The sequence below is a fragment of the Drosophila virilis genome, chromosome 4 (genome assembly GCF_030788295.1).
Source record: "Drosophila virilis strain 15010-1051.87 chromosome 4, Dvir_AGI_RSII-ME, whole genome shotgun sequence".
In the NCBI taxonomy this organism is placed as follows: Eukaryota; Metazoa; Arthropoda; class Insecta; order Diptera; family Drosophilidae; genus Drosophila; species Drosophila virilis.
Genome location: NC_091546.1, coordinates 485,572 through 507,017, shown reverse-complemented (window position 1 = coordinate 507,017; position 21,446 = coordinate 485,572). Strand labels below are relative to the sequence as shown.

At 40.5% G+C, this 21,446-nt stretch overlaps 2 protein-coding genes across 9 annotated transcripts; one reads left to right on the top strand and one right to left on the bottom strand.

Moving 5' to 3' along the window:
- Nucleotides 1–954: 954 nt before the first annotated feature.
- Nucleotides 955–21,391, top strand: LOC6635731 (CAP-Gly domain-containing linker protein 1). Of its 5 annotated transcripts, XR_011416554.1 has the most exons (7): nucleotides 955–1,275; nucleotides 1,327–1,900; nucleotides 1,950–2,449; nucleotides 2,506–2,803; nucleotides 5,208–5,295; nucleotides 5,395–5,508; nucleotides 21,257–21,391. XR_011416554.1 is itself a non-coding variant. In XM_032438874.2 (5 exons), the coding sequence occupies exons 1-5, from the start codon at nucleotides 1,106–1,108 to the stop codon at nucleotides 5,214–5,216; spliced, it is 1,551 nt and encodes a 516-aa protein (XP_032294765.1). In that variant the 5' UTR covers nucleotides 955–1,105; the 3' UTR covers nucleotides 5,217–5,396. The 5 variants fall into 5 exon arrangements, 3 of the variants coding, with proteins under 3 accessions (XP_032294765.1, XP_032294767.1, XP_032294763.1); XR_004304810.2 differs by lacking the exon at nucleotides 21,257–21,391 and having other exon boundaries at nucleotides 5,395–5,636; XM_032438874.2 differs by lacking the exon at nucleotides 21,257–21,391 and having other exon boundaries at nucleotides 5,208–5,396.
- dl (REL proto-oncogene, NF-kB subunit dorsal) lies at nucleotides 3,322–19,221 on the bottom strand. Of its 4 annotated transcripts, XM_015169008.3 has the most exons (10): nucleotides 18,953–19,211; nucleotides 17,784–17,894; nucleotides 9,258–9,647; nucleotides 8,532–8,710; nucleotides 8,079–8,473; nucleotides 7,937–8,015; nucleotides 5,536–5,643; nucleotides 4,465–4,527; nucleotides 3,785–4,404; nucleotides 3,322–3,723 (listed from the first exon to the last, which is right to left on the bottom strand). In XM_015169008.3, the coding sequence occupies exons 3-10, from the start codon at nucleotides 9,626–9,628 to the stop codon at nucleotides 3,445–3,447; spliced, it is 2,094 nt and encodes a 697-aa protein (XP_015024494.1). In that variant the 5' UTR covers nucleotides 9,629–9,647; nucleotides 17,784–17,894; nucleotides 18,953–19,211; the 3' UTR covers nucleotides 3,322–3,444. The 4 variants fall into 4 exon arrangements, with proteins under 4 accessions (XP_015024494.1, XP_070064928.1, XP_070064930.1 ...); XM_070208827.1 differs by lacking the exons at nucleotides 3,322–3,723; nucleotides 3,785–4,404; nucleotides 4,465–4,527 and having other exon boundaries at nucleotides 5,535–8,015; nucleotides 18,953–19,221; XM_070208829.1 differs by lacking the exons at nucleotides 3,322–3,723; nucleotides 3,785–4,404; nucleotides 4,465–4,527; nucleotides 17,784–17,894; nucleotides 18,953–19,211 and adding an exon at nucleotides 16,770–17,016 and having other exon boundaries at nucleotides 5,535–8,015.
- Nucleotides 21,392–21,446: the final 55 nt, after the last annotated feature.

The following is a 21,446-nucleotide window of genomic DNA, read 5'->3' as shown; positions in this document are numbered from 1 at the left end:
AATTAAATAACCCAAAGGTTTTAGTTCCTTTAGACATGCAAAGGGTCACGACTTGTCATCATAATTTCTACACACAGAAGAACTATGTCCGACTGTTTCTTTCTGTTTTAAGCAATCTTGATTAAAAGGCGGTGCGTTATTTTCTCCTATGTCTATATCATGTTTTTGAGGATACCATTATCGCATGAATTTCGACCATGAATCAGGTTGCCAGACATAAATGCCAAATTCATTCATAATTCATCATTGTAAAAATCGAAAGAGATTTGACCAAGTTATGGCTGTGGGAAATTTCAACCTATGTACATATAGGAGAATTGAGACTACCATTTTTACATGAATTTTGACAAAAAATATCGTTGCCAGAATTTGATGCCAAATTCATCTAGAGACAAAACAATAAGCAAAACGCCAAACCTCGTAAAAATCGAAAGAGATTTGACCAAGTTATGGCTGTGGGAAATTTCAACCTATGTGCATATAGGAGAATTGAGGCTACCATTTTTACATGAATTTTGACCAAAAAAAACGTTGCCAGAATTTGATGCCAAATGTATCTAGGGGCCAAAACATGAACAAAAAGTCAAAGCTCATGAAAATCGGATGAGATTTGACCAAGTTATGGGGGTGAGTAATTATAGGTATTATATGCATGTGTGTGTAGGCATGCATGTATGTATGCATTTATGAATATATGTACGCATGCATGTTTTTTTTCTAATACCAAATCCAGAACAGGCTTTTTTGTAGCAGAGCTACAAATTTAAGTAAAACGAATTTCTACCAAGTGCTATTCTACGCGATTCTCGAGTATTCAAGTAGGCTCTGGAGTTTTACAGATTTAGCTTGTGATGACAGAAACATACATTTACGCATGCATATAATGTATGTACATATATATATATATATATATATAGGCGCAGTAGGCATTGGGTTTTATTTAGATTAGAGAACTGTTACAGTTTGAAACGATTTTAGTTTTATATTCCTGAATAATCTGAACGCATTACAGCAAAAAACGTTCAATTTTGTGTGCTTCTTACAAAAAAAAAGTTGTATTTATTTGTGACGTGTGAAAAATTGAAGAATATAATAAAAGTAAGACATGTGGCCCAAGAGTCCGCGCATCCGTAGGAACGAGCTGCTCGCCAAGCAGAACGATGATTCGCCCCGCTCCAAGAAGAATTCCCCCCGGGCACCCTACAATGTCGGATCTGTGCTGAAGAAGCGTCGCCCCCAAAGCTATAGCCAGCGCATGCAGAAGAAGCTGCAGGGGTGAGTCCAGATGGCAATTTATGTGCTTTTCCTGAAAAGCTTGTTTTACAGCATCGAGAGCAAGGAAAATGTCCAGATCTTAAAAATACCCAAGGCTGTGCTGCTCACACCTTCCTCCTCGGAAATCTCACTCACCACAAGCATGTCCAGAGCGGGTGTGCCTACCTATACAGTGCAGCCAAAGCTGGAGAAGACTGCGGAGGCGGAGGCGCAGCCTGCTGCACTGCCTCCGTACCTGACACTCAAGCGGCAACAAACGGCGGCAATGCTGAACTTTCGAGCACGCAAATCTGTGTCCCAAATGGATTTTAAGGAGGCTCGGCGTACCGGCAACTATCAGCTGGTGGCTCATGTGCCCAACTCGAACGCCCTGGTGCCGGCTGCCCAACACCCAGAGGGCCGTAAGCTGACCATCAAGGACGACAGCCTTACTCAGCTGTTGATGCAGGACGCGGCCCAGCTGTGCGGCACTCGGGAGGGTAATGTGCGCTTTGTGGTCAACGGAGATCAGGATGTGCGCATTGCCAGTCTGCGCATCTTCAATACTATCATGTTGCGCTCCTGGCGCCGCCGTCGCGAGGAAGTGCGTCATCTTAGCGAACAGGTTGAGGACTATAAGCGCAGCGTAAGTTCACAAGATTCCATTGGAAGCGACTTACAACTCTTTTTTGTAGTTTGTAAAGAGTCGAAATCAGCTGCATGTCTACAACACGCTTTTTGCTGTGGAGAAGCGTCGCAACGATACTCTGAACGATCAGCTGAAGCAATCCTACATGGACAGTGCCAAGACAAAGCTGTCTTACAATGAGCTCAACATTCTGCTGAGCCAAACCAACCAGGAGAAGCAGCAGTTGGCGCAGGAGAACGCCTACAAGACGCAGGAAATTGAGAATCTGCAGGAGCTGCTGCAGGCGACCAAAAAGGAACTCTTTCAGGCGAATACGCTGCAGCGGGAGCAGCTCGAGCAGCTAGCACGCGTTCAGCTCGAGTGCCAGGCTGCCAAGTTCGACATCGAGGAGCTGACGTCTCAGTTGCATTCCCTGAGATCAGAATTGGCCGAAAAGCAAGAATACGTGGAGAAATTGCGTGAAAATATTGCCCGCATTGCCGAGGAGCTGCAGCTGTCCCGCACAAGCCTGGTTGAGCACAAGTGCGAAAAGGAGCTACAAATCAGGTGAGATTTCTCACTAAAACAAATTATTTGATTCACTAATTATTTCTCCCACCTAGTAAACTGATGAAGCTCTCCGAGGAGCTGGAGAAAGATATCAAGCTGAAGGACGAGCAGCTGCTCACGCTGCAGAACTGCCTCGCCGCCACGGTGGGTCAGCGCATCCGCCAGTGCTTCGCCCAGAGCCAGGCCTATCAACATGCCACCTATCGCCTCATGCACTTTGTCGCCTACTGCATGCTACCCGGCACGCCCCCGCCAGCTCTGCCCATGTCATCTCTGCCATGTGCCGTCAAAAAGCTGCGTGGACTTTTCCATGGCGGCGCCGGTGGCGCCGACGGAGCCGAGGATAGCCGGGTAATCAGAAAATAGTATTCTTCAGTAGGCATTTGTTTATAATTTATAATTGCACGTTCCTTTTTTTTTGGCGTTCCTTGAAGTTCTTTTTGGCGTTTTCTATATAGTAACGGAATTCAAGTAAACAATTAAAATTGTTTTGTTCACTTAAAAGTTGGTCGTTCCACTTAAATTAAAAAAATATTAATACTGGTTCAGTTTTAACGAGGCTTGCAGTCAAGAAATGAATTTAAAAATTTGTTTATAATTGATTCCACGTGCAATTTGGCGTTCCTTGATTGTCTTTCCCTTAATTTCTTTTATTTAAGCAATTAATTTAGAAAATATTAACATTTCTGAATGTATACTTCGAATTTTAAAATATTGGTTCAGTTTTAACGAGGCTTGCAGTCAAGGAGAGACATTCACTAGGGGTTTGGGTTGTGCTACCTTAAAATCCTATTGAATGCAGCTTTCCATATAGTTTTATCAGCCAAGAAAATCACCCCGTTTTGCTATTGATTAGAAAAACTTGGAAATGATTTATTAACTGCTAAAACGATTAATTTATTCGTATTGAAAATATTATGCTAAAAACACACAGATTTTACATTTGTATAAAAGACGACTTAGGGACTAACACAACAGAGCTTAGCAAGGTATTACGTAGATATTGATAGATTTGATATTTGCAGATCTTCTGAATTGAGGCGCAACATTTGCTGATCCTCCGAGTTAATGCGAACCAACTGCTCGCTGTCGAAGCTAAGCAGGTTGCTGATCGTGGGACCATTCTCATTGTTGTTTGCGTTGTTGTTGCTGTTATCGTTGTTGTTGTTGTTGTTGTTGACAGCAACATTGTTGTCGTACTGCTGATGCATGGGCGTAATATGCTGCTGCAATTGTTGCTGCTGATGCTGCTGCAGAGTATGCTGATTTTGCTGCAAAGTATAAAAATTATTATTGAATGAAGTTGAGTTTATTTCAGGCTTGCGAACCTACCAAGTGATTCGTGGTCAGATTCCATTGCAGATTGCTGGCCGCGCCCGCGCCTGAGGTCAGCAGATTGTGCATGGTAAATGGATTGTTGAGATTGCTTAAATTGTTGCCGTTGCCAACAGCAACAGTTGGCGCCGCCGACACCGCAGCAGCAGCAGCCACAGCAGCTGCCGAGAATTTGCTCTCCCAATGCGTGGCAAACGGATTTGGATTCGGATTGGGATTATATTGCAGCTGTTGCTGTTGCTGTTGCTGCTGTTGCTGTTGTTGCTGCTGCTGCTGTTGTTGCTGCTGCTGTTGTTGCTGCTGCTGTTGTTGCTGCTGCTGCTGTTGTTGATGCTGTGCCAACAGCTGTTGCGTAAAAGGATTGTAGTTGTTGCCCAACTCCAAGTTGCCAGCACCCGGAGCAGCATATTGCTGTTGCTGCTGCTGTTGCTGGTGATGATTGGGCGACATCAACTGTTGCTGCTGCTGCTGTTGGCCATTGCCGGAGCCTGCCGCTGTCATGTTGTAGGGCGACGGCGTGCTGTTCTGATTGTAATTGCTTGCGGGGGACAATGGCTGCGGCGAAGGCGTTAATTCTGGCGGCGCCCGATATAAGCCAAACGGTTGCGGTGAGGTGTCTGCAACATTTGCAAACATTTAATTAGCAGTCAGTTCATAAGCTGTCAAGTTGTGCTTACCTCTCGGTTCGGTTTTAATGGGCGGTATGTTCTGTGCGTTCCAACAGTTCATGTTGTTTTGTCCTAAAAGCAGTGCACAAATATGTTAGCAAAATCAAAGCAAATAAAAAAAAAAAAATATTACATAAAACAAAGCTAGGAATAAAGCAACAAAAGCTGAGCTAATAAAAAAATAAAATCTTACTTAGAGCAACGAAATAAATAAATAAAAAAAATAATAAAACGAGCTTTCGTAAAAGGGCAGAAAATAAAAGCGAAGTTTGTGATTTTATTTTGAATAAAAACTAAAATTTAACTTATAGCAAAATAAAGAGTATTAGAAAAAGGGCAGAAAAATAAAAGGCGAATTCTATGATTGAAGATTTTGTAAAAAATATTAACTCATGCAAAACTTGTCATGCTCAAAACTTACACCGTTTAATTGTTTCTTTAGCTCGACAATATTAAAACTTTAACATTCGATTTTTTCGATTTATATATATTTTTTTTTATTAATCTACACGTTTTATAAAATAGTTTTGATTACTTTTAATATTCAATAATTTGGTTTTTGTATAAAAATATCAAATTGTTCTTTGTGTTTTATGCAAAGCGACAAACATTTTTTTTTTTTTTTTTTTTTTTTTTAATTCCAACAACAATATTGCTACTATATATTTCTACTACGTATTTAATTAAATATAATTTGTATTTATTTTTGCATAGTTTTAAATATTGTGCGTTGGTTTTATTTTTCGTTTCAGATAACTTGAATATTTTCTAATAGTCTATACGATTAATACATCATAGAGCTTGCCAAGTCTTTGGTTTGGGTCGAGCATACTTAAATAGGTAGGATCTGTTTTGATTTTCTTATCAATTGACTAATCGATGTCACACTCAAACAAAACTGCGCTCGGATTGGATTTATCCAACACACGCAACAAATAGTTGCATCCGCCAAAACACACCTGATAAAAAAACCACAGGGACAAACGAGACAAACTGGACAGGTGAGAACGGGACAAGTAAACCAGCACCACAAAAGACAAAGCCCGCAACCAGGTAAGTGAAAAATTCTATAAAACTTACTCCCATCCTGGGGTTCAAGCTGATGCTGCTGTTTTTGCTGCTGCTGGAGCAGCAGGTGCATGGGATCGCCGCCAGTCTTTTGACGTTTCCGCCTCAGGTGTGCTGGATCTATAAAAAAGAGTTTACAAAGGGGACAAATTGTTGGACAAGTCTTGACTCGGCTTAGATTACTTAGACGAATCTATTAAATACAAAATCGGGCGCACTTTTCCGGCGCCCGCTCAAAACAAATTCGCGCAACGATTTTCCCTTTCCCTTTGGGGAAAACGCGCTGCTGCACAAATCAAATTTCGTTCGGGTAGTTGAGACTACGACTACCGCTTACAAAATGGGGGGGTTTCGGTTCAATAAATCTAAAACAAATACAATTACAAATTTTTCGGGGAAAGCTTTACGGCTTTCCGCTGCCAAGTGTAAATTGCTGCCTGGATGCAATCCTCCGCAGCTGACCAGACACAAATTGTTTTCTGGTCTATCAAAAAATTACAATATTCAATATTCAATTTCAATAACAAAAATTAATTGCCATTTGCCGCCGCCAAGCGTTTGGCCACCTGGTCAGGTGTTAGAATCTCGCCGGCATCCACCTGGGCATAGTAGGCGGATGTCTCGTCGAATTCGCTGGCCGTCGCCTGGGGCGGCACACTTGTATAGAGCGCAAAGTGCTCGACCTCGGTGAGATCGAGATTGGGATCCATTTTCACGTTGAAGTGCGCCTCAATGGAGCTGACCAAATTGTGCAGGCTCTGGCGATCGGCAATGGCCACCAGCTCCATGCCGCCCTCGCTGATGGGTATCTCGGCCAGCTGCAATGCGGATGCAGTGCGTCTATCCAACTGGCCGCCCACCGTAATCGTGCTGGCATTCGAGTAGGCCTCGTGCGGCGCCTGCTGCAGGCTGCTGGTGCTGTCGCCCTTTAGAGGTATGTGCACCACGTCCGCATTTAGGTAAGAGGGTCGCTTGCCGGACACGCTGCTCACGCTGCGTCCGCAGGGCTTCCCAGCCTTACCGATCTTTCGTGCCGCGCCCGACTTCAACGGACCCGAGCTGGCTGTTTGATTCGATTTGGAGGAGCGCTGCGAGGCACGCAGCGGATCGCGCATATTGAGATTATCCAGGCTGGGCTCCCGACTAGCCGCTGCGCTGGTTGCCTTGGAACAATTCTCACTGCTCTGCTGCATTAGCTCCGGTTTACTCTTGCGGCGCGAGAACAGCTTCGAAAAGAAGCCGGGCTTCTTCTGCCGCGGCAGCGTATTGAAGTTGGGATTCGTTGTGGATTTGCTTTTGGACTTGGTCTCCGGCGGCTGTGGCAAGCGTTTTGTGGGCGCGGTTGGCAATTCGGATATGCGCGGATGAATTATGGGCGGCGGCAGGCCACGTGCCTTTTCGCGCACGGCTGGAGGTGCCGCATCCCCGTTGTTAGCCTCTATGGAGCGATTCTCGGCATTACTGTCTTGCTTGCGCAAACGCTTAGGCGGCAGCGGCGGCAACTTCTCCTCCTCGGAGGCGGAAAGTAGCTGGGCAGCCGCCAGTTCCAGCTGCTTCCGCTCCTGAGTCCGCTCCTGCGGCTCCTGAGTCCTCTCCTGCTGCGAGTTGACCTCCACTGCATCGTAATGCTGCGCATCTTCTGGCGCACACTGGGACATAGGCGGAGTTGGTGGCATTATATCCTCCATGGGTATATCGACTGGATGCTTGTAGGCGATCTGCAGACTTGTGTAGGTGGCGGCATCGTCGAAGCTGTCGTCTACCTGCATGGGCGGCCGGTCCATGCTCTGCAGCTCGTTCTGTAGCGTGTTGTTGTAGGTGTCGCGCTGCATCACAAAGTCCGTGTAGATCTCATCTAGCTCGGCCACCTGCTCGAGCAGCTCGTTCAGCGTCTTGTCCTCCTCCGTGGTGGCCACCTGCGTCTCGACCGTTGCCTCGGTCGCATCGCTGTCGTCAGCCTCGACTTCAGCCGGACTTGGGCTTGGCTCGTGGGGCTGTTCCTGTAGCTCGTTGGACTTCATCCACTCGTTGATTTTGTCGTTGGCCGTCAACTGGTGCGGCTCTGGCGCCGCCATCTGCTGCTCCAATTCCAGTTGCTCCAATTCGCGCACCTTTTCATCGATAATCGTATCGATTTCCTGTTCCGTGCGCAAACGCTCCGCTTCCGCTTCTGCATCCGCTGCTTCCATGTCCTGCGGCGCTTGCTCTGTGACATCCACCGCCTCCGTCGTCCCGTCAAACAGTCGCAGCTCCGGCTCCGGCTGCTCCAAGGTGGGCGTATTTAGATCAATAACCTCAATCGTGGGCGGCTCGCGCTTGGCGGCGCCCGTATCGACCGATAGAATTTGCTGAAAGATGTCTTCATCGGGCTTTCGCTTGAGATGCCGATGAAGATTCCAGAACGTATGCCTACCTGAATCCAATGGCACATATTCGAAGGGCAGAGCCTCGCTGGTAACGCCGTCCGAGGGTCGACGCAGCTGGATAAAAACCTGCGCGACAACAAGAATTCCCATTTAGTTGGAGAGGAAGCTCTAGAGGATCGACTGGCTCACCTTGGCGGGCTCCGTTATCTCCAGTGTGTGATAGCGCGGAGTCTTAAACGTAATGGCAGTCTGCTTGTGCACGTCCGTGTGCTGAAAATCCCCCAAGGCCTCCCACACCGTTTGACCGTTCTTCTCCTCAAAGAAGCGCACCGTGATATCCTCCTTGGCCACCTTCTCGCACAGCAATATAATCTGGGTGTTGCCCAGCACGCTCGCGGAGCAGCTGCACAGACGGCAAATAACCAGATCGGACATGGCCTTCTTGTCGAAGATCGGTTCGGAGACAACTGGCGGCAGGGGCGATGTGAAGCGTCCCTTCTGCTCGCTCTCCATGAATACTTGAAAGCACAAACGCACCGAGTTCAGATCAATGCTCGACGGCTGGAAACGATGCGAGAACCCAGCTAAATATGAAGAAATTCAATATTAATATATTCAAAAAAGGAGTATTTGGGCACCTACTCTTGAACGGATCCACGCGAATCTCTTCTCGCGCCTTCAGCGCCGCCTCGATGTCCTTCTTCTTGACACACTGGATGCCCAAATTGCTGAAAACGGCTCGCATTGTCTCGCTGCTGATCTCCAGTGTGCAGACGCCCTTTTTGCAGCCTTCCTTGCCCACCAGATTATGCGGATGTGGCCTGTGGATCAAGGAAATGAGACCAAAGTAAACCCAAAGTAAAAGGACTCAATCCAAGATATCAAACTCTTGATATATGCATTTCTTAATTGATTTTTGGTTAAAAAAAGTTCAATTTTGAAATGACCCAATTTAACGAAAAACGAAATAGGAACAACATTTTTATTTTATCTTTACAATCTTTCGATCCCCAAACTTTGTTCTCTACATAGGAACATAACCCAATCTTTTCTAGCCCAGTCATATTGCAATTAACAATGGTTTTTACCGAATATTCTCGTTCGAACCACAAGATATTGCATATATTGTATTATATTATAAAATATTTTTAAGGTTTCTAACTATATCCTATCAACAATTATTATTATTATATACAATTCAAATCTTGAATCCAATCCTAACTATCCTATCAACTATAGTTATTATAGTGATAATGACAATACCCCCGATAACTCGCTCCTCTATAGACTTTACTACGATTATCTCCAAATCTTCTTATGCTGATCTATTCAAGCTATTTGTGTGCTTATTATAATCTCTCATATTACCGATATGGCGTATCCTTGGTGACGCAGGAAACGACGACAACGGCGCGTCCCTTGTAGCCGACAATCTCGATGGTCGGATAGGTTTTGTTCTCGGGTGTGGAATTGACGCCAGGTATGGAACCCGCCGAGCGTCCCTCGCATTCATAGCGGAAACGCAACGCTTTACCGGCTGGCTGCTCCGTAATCTTCACATACGGTTTCTTCCTCACATTCTTGGTTGACTGTGACAATTGTTGAGTTTGTTGTTGTTGCTGCTGTTGTTGTTGCTGTTGTTGTTGCTGTTGTTGTTGCAGGCCATTGTAGTTGAGGCTCTGCTGCTGGGGATCACCGGCTGCACCCGCAGCGGCCAAATTATTTTGATTTGGAAACATTTCAAGGCCGAAATATTAGCTGCAAAAGAAGATCGAACGGAAAATGGCTTCGTTTTAGTTTAGCTGCAAAAGAGACCCGCGTCCGAAAATTCTTGGCAACCAATGACGCCGACGGCGACAATGACGACGCACATTAAAAATAATACCCGATTTCCGCGAAATTTTCTTCTTAAATATACAAATTATTTTCTCAGCATAGGTAAACAGACTAGACCCTGTGATTTATCCAAAACCCTAGTGATTTGCAGTCTAGACAGAACTGAACACAGAAACTAACTGCAAAACGAGCAAAAAGAGAAAGAAGGACTATTTTCGGCACGCCGAAGATTTAATACCCTGCAGACATAACCTTTTCATAATGCTTTGATCGTATTTAAGGAGCACAGGGAAAATAGTTAATGCCGAGTTTGGTTAAGACATCTTGAAAACCAAAAAGTTTTTCTTATAACTTTATTTTCGATCAATTGTTCCAATGGAAACTATATAATATAGTAGTCCGATGTAAATAAGATTTTACGTAACATTTACGGAAGTGTATATGATATAGTGGTCTGATCCGACATGCTGCACTGCACTGCGCACAACAGAAAGAGGAACAGACGGACCGACGGGCATGGCTACATCGACTAGGCTGTTCATACTGATAAAGAATATATACTTTATGAAGTCGGAGATGTATTCTTCTATGCGTTACACATATTACGACAATATTATAATACCCTCTGAAAGGGTATAATGATAAAACGTGGGCGTTTGCATATGTTGTTGTTTTACACTCGAGTGTATAGACATTATTTTACATTTGTTGATCCCCTCAAAAATGCAGTTGACCGAAAAAGTGTGCCTGCTCGTGTTCGTGGAACCGGCTGCTGGTCTGGGCCAGGCCAGGCCGTAGCCAGCTTCGGACATTCATTTAAAAATAACATTTTGCGTAATGCGTAAGCGACAAAATGCTCCGCTGCGGATCTTTGCAGTAGTACAAGTGCCCGACACGAGCAGGTAGTATACTATAGATATAGATTTAGCTATAGATGAGACATAGACAGATATAGACTCGCACGGAGAGTGGCCTCCCCAAAGATGTGGCGTTCCAAAACAAAGTTGGGATTTGACTAAGCAACTTTCTGTCGGCACTTTTATACATATATCTTATATAAAAATATACTATAGCCATATGACCTCAGACTTTCGATTCGTTCACGTCTAGACATTGGTCTGCCAATAAAAGAATACGTCAATTGGTCTGTAGCAAGGCATGGGGTAAATTAGAAGCAAAATAAATAAAAAGAATAATAAAAGCAAAAGAACGTGTCTACGAGTTGGCGATTTTGTAATCTTTGGGGTAATTAATAAAGACTGAAGACATATCAAATTATTTTAGACTTTTTTTTTTGACAATTTTTGACAGCATCTATAAGAAACATTAGATGTACGCTCTCCGAAAGTCCAGGGAATTATTTAATTATTTCTTTTTGATTATAATTATTAAATGATTGCACAAAATGTAGCTTTAGATATATGACATGCTATAAATTGCGCGTGAAACTATTTGCGAAGGAAACTAAACTAGACACATAAATCTTTTGGAGGCAGCCAGCATATGTCTGTGTCTAAATAGACCTTTGAATATGAACTCGATCTGCCAGTTTAAATAATAGACAAAATCGGCATTTATCGGAAAGAGCAAAGCGAAGCCAAAAGCCAAATGTGCCTGTCATTTACAATTTGGCTTTTACCGACCACGCACACATTTATTTTATATATACATAATATATATACAATTTGTATATAAATATAAAATACATTAAATGATCGTTGATATATTTTGTGCATTTCTTTTATGTTTTTTTTTTTTTTTGACAATGTAGAATCTCGATTATCGATTCTCGAGGACAAACACACAATATTACAAAAATTACGTCATAAATTGTTGCATTAGGCAAATATGGAATAGGCCAATTGGCCAAAAGCCAATATTTGTAATAACTGCAGATATATATACATATATACTAGATATCTGTATATCTATCTTTTTATCTAGCAGACAGTTTTTCTCAATAATCACCTTTTACTGTATCTATTTAAATGTTTGTCTTAGCTCACAAAATGTTCCAAATTTGTCCGGTTTTTAAACAAACTTTTTTCAATTCTTTGGCTTTTTTTTTAATAATAATTTCTTGAATGCCTCACTATATTTGCTTTTCGTTTGCGGATTTGACCGGTTCGCGCAGGTACCGCAAAAAAAGCGAAATTTTATTAATACGAGCACGATTTTCCCAAACACATATATATATGTGTGTATATATGTATATTTATATATATTTGAATTTTATTTTTCGAAACGCACGTCCTGGGTTCTCGCCTATCGGCCATAGACTGAGCAGCGAAAATGAAAGCGAGCAAATATTCATTCGAAAAATTTCGTATACGCTTTTCCCTAAAAGTTTTTGTCGTCGGAATCAAGAAGCTTTCTGATATTTTTATCTCAATTTTGTCTTTTAAATTGTTAATTTTCTTTTTTCAATAAGTGTATGTGTGCTTAATGCAACATTCATGTTCCACTGTATATTTGTTTTTGAGGGCTTTCAACGAGAATCCATCAGAGTTTTATAAACAATGTTCTTGATTTAGTTAAAACTGACTATACAAAAAAGTAGCATATATATTTAGTTAATATTTTGAACCATAGAAAAATTGCTGGTGAATGGACTCTGTTGGCGATGTCAATAAACCTTTAGACACTTGTGTCCATAAATCGTTAGAAAAATACTAGAAAAAAGGCTATTATGGACTGAAATTAATGCAAATAAATAATACAAACAACAAATGGAGCTGATACTCAGCTGTTACAACTGTTTAACAATTGATAAGGGGGGAGAAAAAAATAACATGAAATTGCAAACAGAATCCGTTTAAAAATATTTTATATGATTTCTAGAAACATATTTTTTAAGTTGATTATAACAAGTTTTAAGATATGCATATTTAAATTCCAATAAAGTTGAGTCACAAAAATTCATTGAGAAAAAAAGCATGCATATGTATGCTAAGCTCGAGGCTGCTTGACTAGAAGATACCCTTTGCCAATCGTAAGCGATTTAATAAAAATATAAATATAAAAACATAATATAATTGTAAAAACATGATTGACATACAAAATTCATAAAAATGTATGTATCTTTATGCTATTTGTTTGCAATGTGCTCGACTTAACATGCCCTTTAGTTTTTGGAAAGAAAGAGTATAGTAATAAATATATGAAACAAGATAAGCAATATTTTGGATGAAATTCTTTCATCTCTTCAGGCTTTAAGTTAACTGTATATAGATTTGAACAACCTCATACACCCTATAGCTGTTGCAAAGAGAGTGTATTGAGTATAAAAATGAATTAATGCAACAAGATAAGTTAGTTTTCGGTGGAAATTGGTTAATCTAAACGAATTAATTGCTGTGTATGTAAAGGCGCTGCAACTGAAAAGTGCGCTGTCAGAACGCAATTCTGCATGATGTACACAATAAACACATTATTCAGGTAGATATATAATAGGTATTAGGCATTCGGCATTAGGCATCTGGCGATCTGGCGTTTATTGGCATTTCCGTTCAGTGGTCACAGCGAAGACACTTGTCAACATTTCTTTCTTAGGGGCTGTTGGCGCCGTCTCAATACGAAACGAGAAAGAAGGGCTATCATCAGCACGCCGAAGATTTAATACCCTTGCAGACCGAAGTTTTTCATTATGCTTTATTTGTATCTAAGAAGCACTGGGAAAATAGTTTATATCGCGTTTGGTTAAGATATCTTGATAAACAAAAAAGTTTTTTATAGAACCACTTAATTTTCGACCGATATTTCCAATGGAAGCTATATGTTATAGTGGTCCGACGGTGATATGAGGAGCATAGTAAAACTCATAAATGCCGAGTGTGGTTAAGATATCTTGATAAGCAAAAAAGTTTTCCATACAATAACCTCCTTTGCGACCGATCATTCCTTTGGAAACTAGATGATATAGTATCTCGATGTAAATAAGACTTTCCATAAATGTATCAGATGTATCCTATTATATGATATCTTCCACTAGTTATATGATATAGTGGTTCGATTCAGAGACAAAATGACAATACCCGATGCAAGGGTATAAAAAGAAAATGCCTTTCCCTCTATACACTATATTATAATAATTGTGTGTATTGCTTTGTCGAGCACATGTGCATTATAAAATTTGTGATAATTATATACAAAAAGCGACTTGTACAAAATGTTTTTGTTTTTAACAAAACCCAAAGAATTTCCAAGAATATTGTGACTCACAAGGCAAAGATAATCATTACGTTTCGGATATATAATGGGGGTATCTATAATTTTGAATATGCCAGGAATTCGCTCGTGTGGCCAACGCTGCACAGAACCGAATCATTCACAAAACGCGTGCTCTGTCGCTTGTGTGATGATATTTTATGGAGGTGAATCGCATAGAAATTCAAACCAGTTCTAAAGGAGCGTAAGGTCAGTTACCCTGAGCAGTTAGGGGCTGGTAGGTTGTACTATAGATCAGGCTTCTGTCATGATAACTTTTTATCTGGTTACATGGCAACAATTGCTAACACTTTTTAATATTCCCAGTAAATTGTCACATATTCTTATAATGCCTTTTTTTATTCAGTCTTTTGTCTTTAGAGTCCCCTAATCCTAATGTTCGTGCTCGGTGCCTTTATGCTACTTTATCTAAAGTCGATAAGAGATAAGATAACATTAGTAGCTAGTTTCAATTGGTTTAACATATAAAAAATGTAGTTCATTCAAAAAAGGGTTATTATTAGACTACAACTATTGGTTTCATAAGTAAAAAATATAACTATTTATTTATTTATATAATTGTCCCGGATTTGTTTATAGCATCTTCCCATATACTAACAAGTAAGCGAGATCTATTCGGAAGTGCCCGACTAGGGGATACTCTGTAATATCTTCTACCAACACCGAAGGCGGAGAAGTATGTATGTACTTTTGGATCGGCGGATCTAGAACGTAAACGTCAAAATATCGCCAGAAAAAAAGGAAGATATGTCGGCGGAATTATGGGTTACAGACAGAGCCCGATTCTGTTATTGATGTTTATCAAGAATATATACCATATACTTTATGGGATCTCAGATGCTTCCATCTGCCTGTTACATACATACATAAGCACACTTTTTCAGGGCTTAGGGCATAAAAACATACATGCCCAATAAAACAGTTGGAAACGGTACGCACAAAACGCTGCAGATAAGCTACCGAATTGCCGGCTTTCAGATAGGCTACAGAAATATGCGTATCAGATAGAATGATATGGCACGGCGTAGTATACAAATAAAATAATCGATGATATATAAAAACATGTCGGGCCATAATGTGCTAGTTGCGAGAGTTCCAGAAGGTAGATTGAAACCGAACAGAATTGATTCACAAAACCGTAAAAAAAGAGAAGTTTGCATCCATAAAGTTGATTAATGATAGGAAAAGAAAGAGAGAAAACAATGTGACATACAGAGAGACAGACAGAGAGAGAAGAGGGAGACAATTGGAGAAGAAATTAACTAAGCGGCGCCAATAGAATGGAATCTGTTGAATATTAAATATTCAAATTTTATGCTATTTGCAGGGGGTAAAAAAAAAACTTTTGGCGCCAGGCTCTACACATTAAAATTAAGATCAACAACAAAAGTAGCAGCGAATTCTTTAACCTGGCCCAAAACAAGCTCCAACTAGTTGGGAATTCACAGCGAGACGCCGACTTGTCGCCAATATGTTTGGACAAGAAAACTTTAATGATTGCTGGCGTCAAGCAATTTACTGGTAAAATAAAAATACAAATAAATAACGGATAGCTGATGCTGTCGTTGACCAATCTAGAACTAGTTCCGACTTTCAAATTGAAGCAGTTCTTGTCGAGTCTTGTCTTCTTTAAGCTCATAATTTTATATATGCTATCGACTCTATTTTCAATTTGGATATATTATTATTAAGATTAAAATTAATAAATTAATAGCTGACGCTGCCGTTGACAAATCGAGAACTAGAAAGTTAGATTCTTTCTGTTCATCTATATACATAACACTGTTTTTGCTGACTGACTGATTGACCGAGTGATTGCCTGAGTGACTGATTGATTGGTGAAAAACGCACAGCTCAACCCGTAAGAAATTCCACCCGCACGTGTGGAAAAAACGTTTGTATGAAACTTTTTAGTTTACCATCGGATTGACCTCAAACCTTATTTTCAGATCTTTGCTCAACTTCATTTGAGGGGTGTTTCATACTTTTCTTCTTGGTGGAAATGGGTTCCAAATTTTTATTTATTTCCAAAGATCTATACAAAAATTCATTTAAGACGTGTTTCACACTTTTCGCAGCATCCAAGCTGCCTCGGTGGAAAATCCAATTCAAAGATTTGTTGGGCTATGTTTTAAGAAATTCAGCTTCAAAATTCCCACCACAATACTAACATGGGCGGAAACCGTTAGTACAACACTGGTGAAAAGGTTATATACACAATTCTTAGCGCAAAACTTGTCACGGGCAAGGCCGGGCAATACCCGTTAGTAATTTTATATCGAAGCTGTCTATCGACTCCATTTTAATATTAATATTCTTAAGTACAAGCAAGACTTGCTTGAAAGGGGTAGGAGAAACGACTGCAGCAGGAATCTATTATATATGACAAATCAAACTAGGATACCAAATTTCGTTTATAATGTTGAACTGAAGTACTTTGAATCTGTACTTTACGTATTTGTTTTTTTTTCGGCTTGTAATAGCTCAATGTGTTTGCTTTTGATTAATGATTGACAGAATGATTCCTATGCCATAGCGGAGCTCAACTTCAGTTAAATCCCGGGTTTGTTCCATGAAATGTCGTTTATTGACTTGGCTTCAGCTCGCAGTCTACACAAGTAGAGCTTTATATTGTATATCGCACAGTTGAGATAACTATACTCTTCATGACTTGCTATATTTGCAGTTGTTGTTGTTGTTGTTTGTCTCTCACACACATTTAACACTAAATATACTGAGTCAGCAGCCGGTTTTGCATGCCGTTTGTGCAATATAAAATTACGTTGAATTAGCAAGAAACATCACATCTTTAATTACCTGTAGTCTTAGCCAAGGACAAGTTAAACTATAATTTACATTTTTATATATATTTTCGAAAATTATTTGATGTGTTTTTTAATGGAATTTTAAACAAAATCAACGATTTGTTCTTCAATTTTTCTTTTTTTTTTGCTTTTCACACAAGTTAGTCGGGTAAGAAGTGATTAATCGCGTGGTAATTTCCGCTGTGAATTTATCCGGACAACAGAACCGCAAACGCATCGAGTCGATCTTCGAATGAAACACAATTGAAAATTCTCGTGCCGTTTTTGACGCCCTAAACAAATGCAAGTGCCTACAAAAACGAAGCGGCAAAGCTTTCCTCACACCCTCCACAGACACACACACACACACACACATACACACACACACATACACATACTGAGTAGTAAACTTTTAGGCGATGTTGGATGCGACGCGTGCTGCGACTGTGACAGCGACTGCGACTGCGCTGCCATGTACACAGGTGTTTTAGTTTTCTGTTTCAATTTATCGTTTGTATATACGCCATACGATTAAATCCACACAAGAGAATAAGTATGGATGGAGAGAGGAGGAGAGTTAGAGAGGAAGCTTGTGCTGAAAGCTTTTATAAGGGGTTGTAAATACACTAAAATGAAAATTGGGCTACCATCTGCACCAATTGGGTGATTATAGGCTGATTCCACTATGCCCAAAATACATATGTCATTTGTCGGTAGTAAATGAAAGATATTTGAAAAATGTGCTTTCCTATCGGAAAACATACAGGCAACATACTTCTCATTCGCCAAAAATGCTGGATTTGGAAAAATGTAAGATATATTGGCTGTGATATTAGGCTATAATATTGTATTGTATATTGTATTTCGGATATCAGAGCACCGTAAGATTGTATATATGAAATTTCTGTACGTCAGATTGGGCTTACACTCATTCCAAATAGAAAATTCCCGCGGTATATGGATAAAAGAAATACATACATTCGAAATGTAAGCCCCCTATCCCCTTTGAAACTGTTCATGTACTTACCTAAATTAATGTTTTTTTTAATGAAAACTTAAAATGCATCGAGTGTTGCTTTTTGGTTTTTATAGCTGTACTGTTATAGCTTTCAATGCGAAATTCGGTACAATTTGGGATCTGAAATCAAACACGTACAAAACACTTTAAAAGCTAGGTTTTTCTCTACTCCACAGTTACGGGAGAATATCGAAGAATACTGTTGTTACGTAAATAAGCTAAGTAAACAAGTATTTCCTATTTATTTGTTGCATCGACAACAATACAAATTATTTCAATGTCTATAATGCACACAAAATAACAACATGCTACAGAAACCGGTTCGGTATTTCAGTTACATTTGAATAAATGTACATAAATAATTTTTCTTAGCTTAATTTAATTTTTTTGCACGAAAAAAAACACGATTTAATGCGACAAGCACACGGCGAACTAAATAAACTGTGCGATAATAAAGCGGAGACAAAGAAAAGTGTGAGATAGAAAAAAGAGCAATAATAACAACAACAGTAAATGTTTTAAGAAACAAAAAGTACCGAGCACAAAGTCAAAAATTGAAAACTAACGAAACTCTAAGAAATCGAAGTTTACGGTGAAGTGTCGTCGAAAGCGAGAGCGTGAGCGTGAGCGTCAGCTAGTGAGAGCAGAAGAAAGAGTACAAGCAAAGAGAGATAGCAACACAGAAGGAGGGGGAAGGGGTGAGAGGGAGAGCGTGAGCGCGCGCTTTTGTAATGACGTCGTTTTCTTTTTGGGAATTCCGGGCTTTATGCTTATGCGATCATCATAATGTTTTTGTTTTTGCAACAGCGGCGGCGGACTTAATTTGTATTCGATAATGTGTGTGCACGCACACACACACACATATATATATATATGTATGTATATGCAAAGCGTGTAAGCAGACTGTTACTTTTTTTGTTATTGTCTGGCAAGCTTTTGTATAACTTTGGCGCTTTGGCGAGATCTCAGCGCGGCGTCCGACAACAATTTGGTGTGGCGTAATCTAATCGGCAAAACATTAAATTCTTAGCCATATTATCGAAAGTACGTGCATTTGGGCCCGTCACAAATATGAATTTGTTGTTATTGTTATGGTTTTTGTTTTGCGTTATGCTTTGCGTTGTACTCTCTGCTAAACTTAAAGCTTGCAGGTGAAACTTTGATCATTTGTAATGCACCTTTTTTTACGTTTTCATTTTATTTTTATCTACAATTTGTCTACACTTGGCATGCACAGGTTTTCTTAACTTGTCTGCGCCACAAGTGCGCAGCAGAAGAGAGGCACAGTCACAGAGACAGAGAGATCGAGAGCGAGAGAGAGGGAGCTTTTAGCATTCGCGCGCGCGCTGTTTTGTAAGACGTTAAAACACAGTTAAGAGCACACGTTATCGACGTCCGACCGACCGACCGATCACATCGCAAGCGAACTGAAGACTAAACTGGAAGCCAGAAGAAGAGCAAAACAAGTCACGCAGACGCCATTAAAGTTACCGCCAAGCGATGAGCTTTTCGCTCGATGATAGGGCAAACAAAAACAAAGATCACAGTTTAAACGAAGACCCAAAGCAAGGGGCATGACGCAGCCATGGCCGTCGACAGCAAGTGCAAGCGCGGCTCAAGAGAGCGCGAGAGCGCAGCAAAGACACAACGTCACAATCTCCGGCTCATTTACCAGCTGAGCGAAGCTTACCTGAGCCGAGCTGCGCTGAGTCACGTTGACGTCGCGACATCGAAGGCGGATTGCGAAACAAACAACTGGCTCTGTCTGGAAAATTTCTCGCAGTGTTGCGTGAGCGTGACTCACACAAGTTCGCGCAAGTAAAGCTTTTTCCGCGCCACAACGCTTTAATGAATGAAAATGTTCTGTTGTGGCTAAATGGGGTGGCATGGGTGGCAGCTGCCGCTTATTTGTCTGCGACAACATCGACTGATTCAGGCCACAATTCCTGGAAAAGGATATCATCATTCGCCGGCATTTGTTATGGCATTAACCATAGTCAAGGCGCCATGACTCACATGCGCCCTGCAGCATGCCTATGTCGTAAATTAACTTTCACTTTCCGCCTGAACTCTGACATTCAGGATGCCTTTTTCAATGGAACTCATCAGTTGTGAAAATTCATGGCTCGCTGATTCATGCAACGAGAGTGAAAATTACCCAAAGTGAAGAGATAAAGTTTTGAATAAAAAACTTGTACTTTTTTTAATTTTAATAAATCAGAAATCTGTATCGTGCTTTGATAATTTACATATACAACTTGGGTCATTTCGCACACTTTTAAGTAATTTATTTAATTAAATGGAAAATTTCCCTTATCCCTTATCCCTCTGCTGGCAATTCCCAAAGAATTTCCCACTATTAGTCCTACTTAAAACACATGTTTGAAAGACACTCGACCCATTCAACGGTATCTGAAGCACCAAAACAAAAATTTCCTCGCAATTATGTTGGCAATTCCCAAAGAATTTCCTACTATTTGCCCTACTTATCTAAACACGCGACCGATGCAACGGTATCTGAAGCATCAAAATTTCCCCAGCCAAGTGCGTATGAGCTAAACTCCAAATAAATAGAAATTATGTCAATCCTGAAATTTCACAACAAATAATAATACCAACAGAATTTCGAGGAAAACCAACAACAACAAATGTCTCGGCTAATGGCTCCCGGGTCCCCTAGGCCAGACATCGATCAAACATACGCCACCTGCCTCACCTATCTTACCTGCTAATGCCACAGTCAACGACCAATTGGAAAACGTTTGTCGGTAAAATCACGCGATACTTGTCCAGTGTTGACCAGGTTTTTTCACGAAGGGGGATGACTGGGTTAGGACTGGGTTCGGGTACGCGTAAAGCCGACACGTGCTGGGCAGGTAAGAAGTCGCATATATTACCTTATATACACGACATATTGATTTTCCTGCTACGATTTTGTTGTTCTTGTGCTGTTTAAGCTCTTTGAACTTCCTGCGACACGTGTCCTTGAGGTAGCTCGACCTGGGCAACTAACCATACAAAGTAAACGCGTTCAATGCGAAGGTGAAAATGCGGTGAAGGACCTTGTAAAAGTTGCGCTAAGCAGATTGAGAAATGAGATATTATACGAAAATTTAATTTCACTAAGCTGAAATAAATTGGAAGAGAATTCAGAATTTAATTGAAATGCAATTGGAATAATTTTTTCTTAAATATAATTTTTTATACTATGTATCTTAAATATATGTATATGTTTTTGTGAGAAATTCCCGCACAAAACAATTTTGGAATACAGATTGTAAACGAGATATTAAAGGGAAAGTTCTATTACACTGAGCTGAAATAAATTGGAATATTTTTGTAAGAGAAAAATTGTTTATTTAAAAATATTTTTATAAAAAAATATATATTTGCAAGAAATTCTTTCAGTGAACAATTCAGTTATATAAGCAATATGAATATTCAACACATTTTTCTTTAACAAATTTCCATTTAACTTTCAGTCTGTTGAAAAAGTGAGGGCATGCCGCAGTCGGCCAGACCCCAGCTCATGAACTTGGTGCCCGGAATCCCCGCCTCCACTTCGGAAGTGTGCGTGCAATTTGCCAGTTAACATGCAAGGACTTTTGTCGATTCTACGAAATTCTTGTGAAATACTGCAGTGCAATTATATAACATAATATTCAAAACGAT

Bases quoted from the DNA above. Each gene is read 5' to 3' on its own strand.
- LOC6635731 (XM_032438872.2), top strand. From the start codon at position 1,106: ATGTGGCCCAAGAGTCCGCGCATCCGTAGGAACGAGCTGCTCGCCAAG. The intron at 1,276-1,326 runs GTGAGTCCAGAT...CTTGTTTTACAG, and splicing joins ATGCAGAAGAAGCTGCAGGG to CATCGAGAGCAAGGAAAATG. The intron at 1,901-1,949 runs GTAAGTTCACAA...TCTTTTTTGTAG, and splicing joins TTGAGGACTATAAGCGCAGC to TTTGTAAAGAGTCGAAATCA.
- dl (XM_070208827.1), bottom strand. From the start codon at position 9,628: ATGTTTCCAAATCAAAATAATTTGGCCGCTGCGGGTGCAGCCGGTGAT. The intron at 8,711-9,257 runs GTAATATGAGAG...CTTGATCCACAG, and splicing joins ACCAAGGATACGCCATATCG to GCCACATCCGCATAATCTGG. The intron at 8,016-8,078 runs GTGAGCCAGTCG...GTTGTCGCGCAG, and splicing joins AGATAACGGAGCCCGCCAAG to GTTTTTATCCAGCTGCGTCG.